The following is a 6,827-nucleotide window of genomic DNA, read 5'->3' on the forward strand; positions in this document are numbered from 1 at the left end:
TTTTTTCCAAGTAAAATAAGGAGATTGTTAGTTAAAGGGCTTGTGAGTAAGCGTTTCACGGTAAGGTCTACAGCTGTTGTATTCGGCGCATTTGACAAATAAGATTGGATTTGATGTAGTGGATAATTGTGTTGCCCACTCCAGTCAGCAGATGGCGATATGAGTATTTCAGGTGATTCTTCTTGCGTGACGTATAATCTAGTGGACGGGAGGCTGTCGACTACTGAATCAGCCACATCGGTAGCTTGTTAGCCGACATAAAACCGAATAATTGGAGCTACTTTGACTATTTTGTGTATATTAATAGGTGTTTTAGACACAATTAGTTGTACGTATATAGGAGTTAACTTAACGTACTTGTTCAATGTATTAATTTGTTCAGATTAATTTGATTCTGAGCCTAGCACTAGGCTAGTCGCTAATGCTACATAGCTAACTAACGTCCCTTACCATGAGCTCACTAAGCTACTCGCCCCTTGCTAAAGAAGAGGATGTCTACTGGACGGAGAAAGGAGCTCTGGAGCTGAATATTGTCGTAAAAGAAGAAGAAGCTTTCAGAATAAAACAGGAGGAAATCACACCGACAGAAGAACAGGAGGATGTTAAAGTGAAAAAAGAGAAAGATCTTTTTGGAGTGAAAGAGGAAGAGGAGATAGAGGCTGTCACGGTGGTAGAGGAGGAGGTAGAAGCTTTCAGAATCAAAAAGGAGGAAGAGGAGTCTGTTATAGTGAAAGAAGAGAAATATATTTTTGTAGTGAAAGAGGAAGATGTAGAAGCTTTAAGAATAAAAAAGGAGGAAGAGGAGGATGTTATCGTGAAAAAAGAGAAATATATTTTTGGAGTGGAAGAGGGGATAGAGGCTGTCACAGTAAAAGAGGAAGAGGGGATAGAGGCTGTCACAGTGGAAGAGGAAGAGGGGATAGAGGCTGTCACAGAGGAAGAGGGGATAGAGGCTGTCACAGTGGAAGAGGAAGAGGGGATAGAGGCTGTCACAGAGGAAGAGGAAGAGGTAGAAGCTTTCAGAATTAAACAGGAGGAAGAGGAGGATGTTATAGTGAAAAAAGTAGAAGAACCTTTTAGAGAGGAAGAGGACGATATCTCAATGAAGGTGAAGGAGGAAGATGTTTTGGGAGTGAAAGAAGAGGAAGGAGAGGAAGAGGAGACTGAAGATCTGATTAACACCAGTGAGTATTGTCTTAACAACGGGCATAGACTCCGCACATGAATAGGTTGTTCAGTACTGTAGGAATTGTTAAAGGGCCAATCTGATTGGTACATGGACTTTTACATTAATAATATTTAAGCTCTCGAAAACTCTTCTATGTATGTAGGGTTTTCAGCCATTACATTCACCCAAATTTGGCTCCATGCAAACTACATTTCCGACGCTGTGCTCCAACAGTTTTAGAAAACATGCTGATATGCCCGTTTTAGTTCATGTCAGCGACACAGATTCTTTGAAATAGAAAAGAGAAATACCTTAGCAGTTTTGCACGGATCTAAACACTGTGTATGGTTCCAATTGTCGAACTAAACTTCCTCCCCAGTTAGCTTACACACAGATGTTCGGAGCATGCTAAATATTCAAATCAAGCTTTATTTATACAGCACATTTCAGACATGGAATGCAAAACAATGTCTTTCACAGGAAATAAATAAAAACACTGAAAATAAAACTGAAATATGTACTACAAAACACATAAGGGGATATACAATTAAAGAACAACAAACAAAAACTGAAACCTTTACCACACAACACATGAAGAAGAACAATAAAAACTGAAACCTTTACCAAACAACACATGAAGAAGAACAATAAAAACTGAAACCTTTACCAAACAACACATGAAGAATAACAGTAAAACAGAGTGACTAAAAAGCAACCTGAGGAAAAGCACTGCTAAAAAGGTGTTGATCTCTTTTAAATAAGTCCACCGTTTCAGCCCCCATCAGGTTCTCTGGCAGGCTATTCCAGAGGCTGGGGGCATAGTAACTAAAGGCTCCCTCTCCATGCCTCTTGGTCCCCATCAGGTTCTCTGGCAGGCTATTCCAGAGGCTGGGGGCATAGTAACTAAAGGCTCCCTCCCCATGCCTCTTGGTCCCCATCAGGTTCTCTGGCAGGCTATTCCAGAGGCTGGGGGCATAGTAACTAAAGGCTCCCTCCCCATGCCTCTTGGTCCCCATCAGGTTCTCTGGCAGGCTATTCCAGAGGCTGGGGGCATATTAGGCGACCTGCTGGAGCGGCGGGTAGCCTAGTGGTCAGAGTGTTAGCACTAGTAACTGGAAGGTTGCAAGATAGAATCCCCGAGCTAACAAGGTAAAAATCTGCCATTCTGCCCCTGAACAAGGCAATTAACCCACTGTTCCTAGGCCGTCATTGACAATCAGAATTTGTTCTTAACTGACTTGCCAAGTTAAATAAAGGTAAAATGAAATTTAAAAAAATAATGAAATTAACTCAAGGCTCCCTCTCCATGCCTCTTGGTCCTAGGCTTTGGGATAGTTAAAAGGCCAGAGGATCTGAGGGACCTACTGGGTACATCACTTAAAAACATGTCTGACATGTATTGGTGCTCAATCATGGATTAATTTCTAAACCAATAGAATATTTTTTTAATTAATTCTAAAACATTACAGAAGTAGCATTACAGTAGTCAAGCCTGCTTGTAATAAAAGCATGGACGAGTCTCTCTGTATCAGCCTGAGATCACATAAGAATGGAGTAATGAAGAGATTTACGGGACTTTAGTGAGGTCCAACTCACCTGATTACAGGATGCAGTGATTAAAACTGTCACCTGATTACAGGATGCAGTGATTTAAACTGTCACCTGATTACAGGATGCAGTGATTAAAACTGTCACCTGATACAGGATGCAGTGATTAAAACTGTCACCTGATTACAGGATGCAGTGATTTAAACTGTCACCTGATTATAGGATGCAGTGATTAAAACTGTCACCTGATTACAGGATGCAGTGATTAAAACTGTCACCTGATTACAGGATGCAGTGATTAAAACTGTCACCTGATTACAGGATGCAGTGATTAAAACTGTCACCTGATTACAGGATGCAGTGATTAAAACTGTCACCTGATTACAGGATGCAGTGATTAAAACTGTCACCTGTGATAAAAAGAAGGGCGCCAAGGTAGACGGCATCCAGAGGGTTTATGAGTATTATCTGCTGCATTCTGGTAAATGGCGCCCACCATAGTCAAGAATGGCAGGAAAGTTGTCATCTGCTTCCTGCTCTTTGTGGAGAGGCCAAGATGTATTTCTAAAAAGAAGAAGTCTACTTTACATTGGAGCTTTTTAACGAGCTTCGTGTTTTCTAGACTTTAGATCTTTATCAATCCAAACGTCCAGATACTTCTAGAACCCGCTGGATGAGAGAAACCATCCAATCGGTGAATACGTAGCCCGCTGGATGAGAGAAACAATCCAATCGGTGAATACGTAGCCTGCTGGATGAGAGAAACCATCCAATCGGTGAATACGTAGCCCGCTGGATGAGAGAAACCATCCAATCGGTGAATACGTAGCCCGCTCGATGAGAGAAACCATCCAATCGGTGAATACATAGCCCATCTGAGACATGTTAACTATCACTGTTGTGGTTGTCTCACCAAGCTACCTTAAGATGGATGCACTAACAAGTTGCTCTGGATAGTGAACATACTATTCTCTTAAAGCCACACAGTGTAAAATACATGGGTCATGTGAACAATGGAGCACATGCATCACATGCTAAGAGACAATGGAGCACATGCATCACATGCTAAGAGACAATGGAGCACATGCATCACATGCTAAGAGACAATGGAGCACATGCATCACATGCTAAGAGACAATGGAGCACATACATCACATGCTAAGAGACAATGGAGCACATGCATCACATGCTAAGAGACAATGGAGCACATGCTAAGAGACAATGGAGCACATGCATCACATGCTAAGAGCACTTGACTGTAAGTCTCGCTGGATAAGAGGGTCTGACTAAATTACTAAAATGTATGCTGAGATTTCATTCAGGTCTCCCTGTTTAACCACTCTGTTTGTCTTTGGCAGAAGAGAGACCCGACTCAGAGGAACCAGAGACGTCTGAACCAACGAGACGACACCACTGTTCCCAGTGTGGAAAGAGTTTTAACCATTTAGGGAATCTTAAAAACCACAATAGAACACACGCAGAGAAGAAGTCTTACAACTGCTCTCAGTGTGGAATGAGTTTTACCCGGTTAGGGAACCTAAAATCACATGAGAGAATACACACAGGAGATAAGCCTTACCACTGCTTCCAGTGTGGAAAGAGATTTATCGAGCCAGCACAACTGAAAGTTCATTGGAGAAAACACACAGGGGAAAAACCATTCCAATGCTCTCAGTGTGGAAATACATTTTCCCGATCAGGGGACCTGAAATCACACGAGAGAATACACACAGGGGAAAAGCCTTACCACTGTTCCCATTGTGAAATGAGTTTCAGTTGGTCAGGGCAACTGAAAGAGCATAAGAGAATACACACCGGTGAAAAGCCATTCCAATGCTCGCAGTGTGGAAAGAGTTTTACTCGGATTGGGAACCTGAGAACACATGAGAGAATACACACAGGAGAGAAGCCTTTCCAATGCTCTCAGTGTGGAAAGAGTTTCACCCAATTAAGGAGCCTGAAAAGTCATGAGAGGGCACACACAGGGGAGAAGCCTTTCCAATGATCTCAGTGTGGAAATGGTTTTACCCGGTTAGGGTACCTGAAAACACATGAGGAGACACACAAAGGAGGGTAGCCTCACCTCTGCTCCCAGTATGAAAGAGTTTTACCCAATTAATGGTCCTGAAAGAGCATGAGAGAATATATACTCTTCATGTCACTACTCATTGTGGAAATACATGTCTGGCTTATGGTTTTGACTGAGAATTTGTGCTTTTGTCATGAAATCTAATTGTATATATTTTATCATACTCACAAATAGGTCTACATTAGTTTTTTTATTTTTGAGATTCTTCAAAGTATCCACCCTTTGCCTTGATGACAGCTTTGCACACTCTTGGCATTCTCTCAACCAGCTTCATGACGTAATCACCTGGAATGCATTTCGATTACAGGTGTGCCTTGTTAAGTTAATTTGTGGAATTTCTTTCCTTCTTAATGCGTTTGAGCAAATCAGTTGTGTTGTGACAAGGTAGGGGGGTATACAGAAGATATCCCTATTGGGTAAAAGACCAAGTCCATATTATGTCAAGAAAAGCTCAAATAAGCAAAGAGAAACGACAATCCATCATTACTTTAAGACATGAAGGTCAATCAGGAAAATTAAGAACTTTGAAAGTTTCTTCAAGTACAGTCGCTAAAAACATCAGGTGCTATGAGGAAACTCTCATGAGAACTGCCACAGGAAGACGCAGAGTTACCACAGCTGCAGAGGATAAATTCATTAGAGTTAACTGCACCTCAGATTGCAGTCCAAATACAGTTACCACAGCTGCAGAGGATAAATTCATTAGAGTTAACTGCACCTCAGATTGCAGTCCAAATACAGAGTTACCACAGCTGCAGAGGATAAATTCATTAGAGTTAACTGCACCTCAGATTGCAGTCCAAATACAGAGTTACCACAGCTGCAGAGGATAAATTCATTAGAGTTAACTGCACCTCAGATTGCAGCCCAAATACAGAGTTACCCAAGTATGTGCCACAGCATCATCGGACTGAGCTTGTTGTCATTGCAGGCAATCTCAATGCTGTGTGTTACAGGGAAGACATCCTCCTCCCTCATGTGGTACCCTTCCTGCAGGCTCATCCTGACATGACCCTCCAGCATGACAATGCCACCAATCATACTGCTCGTTCTGTGCGTGATTTCCTGCAAGACAGGAATATCAGTGTTCTGCCATGGCCAGCAAAGAGCCCAGATCTCAATCCCATTGAGCACATCTGGGACCTGTTGGATCGAAGGGTGATGGCTAGGGCCATTCCCCCCAGAAATGTCCGGGAACTTGCAGGTGCCTTGGTGGAAGAGTGGGGTAACATCTCACAGCAAGAACTGGTAAATCTGGTGCAGTCCATGAGGAGGAGATGCACTGCAGTACTTAATGCAGCTGGTGGCCACAGCAGATACAGACTGTTACTTTTGATTTTGACCCCCCATTTGGTCAGGGACACATTATTCCATTTATGTTAGTCACACGTCTGTGGAACTTGTTCAGTTTATGTCTTGGTTGTTAAATCTTGTTATGTTCATACAAATATTTACTTTAGTTAAGTTTGCTGAAAATAAACTCAGTTGACAGTGAGAGGATGTTTCTTTTTTTTGCTGAGTATATTTTACAATGTAGAAAATAAAGAGAAACCCTTGAATGAGGAGGTGTCAAGTTTTGACTGGTCCTGTATATATATATAAGCTTAACTCAGGAAGAGTAGCTGAGGTGTAGTTTAGTAGGATGGAGGCTCCATAGCTGAATGGATCTGTAACTGCTACAGGGGAACAGCCCCTACACTGATATATGATGGTGTAGAGGAGGGGGACAGCCCCTACACTGATATATGATGGTGTAGAGGAGGGGGACAGCCCCTACACTGATATATGATGGTGTAGAGGAGGGGGAACAGCCCCAACACTGATATATGATGGTGTAGAGAGGGGGGGACAGCCCCTACACTGATATATGATGGTGTAGAGGAGGGGGGGGGACAGCCCCTACACTGATATATGATGGTGTAGTGGAGGGGGACAGCCCCTACACTGATATATGATGGTGTAGAGGAGGGGGGACAGCCCCTACACTGATATATGATGGTGTAGAGGAGGAGGGGGACAGCC

The 6,827-nt window shown here is 42.6% G+C and overlaps 1 protein-coding gene across 1 annotated transcript; it reads left to right on the forward strand.

Annotated features, from left to right (window-relative positions):
• Positions 1–223: 223 nt before the first annotated feature.
• LOC115115960 (zinc finger protein 3-like) lies at positions 224–6,364 on the forward strand. The gene is made up of 2 exons (XM_029644439.2): positions 224–1,184; positions 4,075–6,364. Exons 1-2 carry the CDS (start codon positions 452–454, stop codon positions 4,719–4,721), a joined length of 1,380 nt encoding a protein of 459 aa, XP_029500299.2. The 5' UTR covers positions 224–451; the 3' UTR covers positions 4,722–6,364.
• Positions 6,365–6,827: the final 463 nt, after the last annotated feature.

The sequence above is a fragment of the Oncorhynchus nerka genome, unplaced genomic scaffold (genome assembly GCF_034236695.1).
Source record: "Oncorhynchus nerka isolate Pitt River unplaced genomic scaffold, Oner_Uvic_2.0 unplaced_scaffold_1359, whole genome shotgun sequence".
Taxonomy (NCBI): Eukaryota; Metazoa; Chordata; class Actinopteri; order Salmoniformes; family Salmonidae; genus Oncorhynchus; species Oncorhynchus nerka.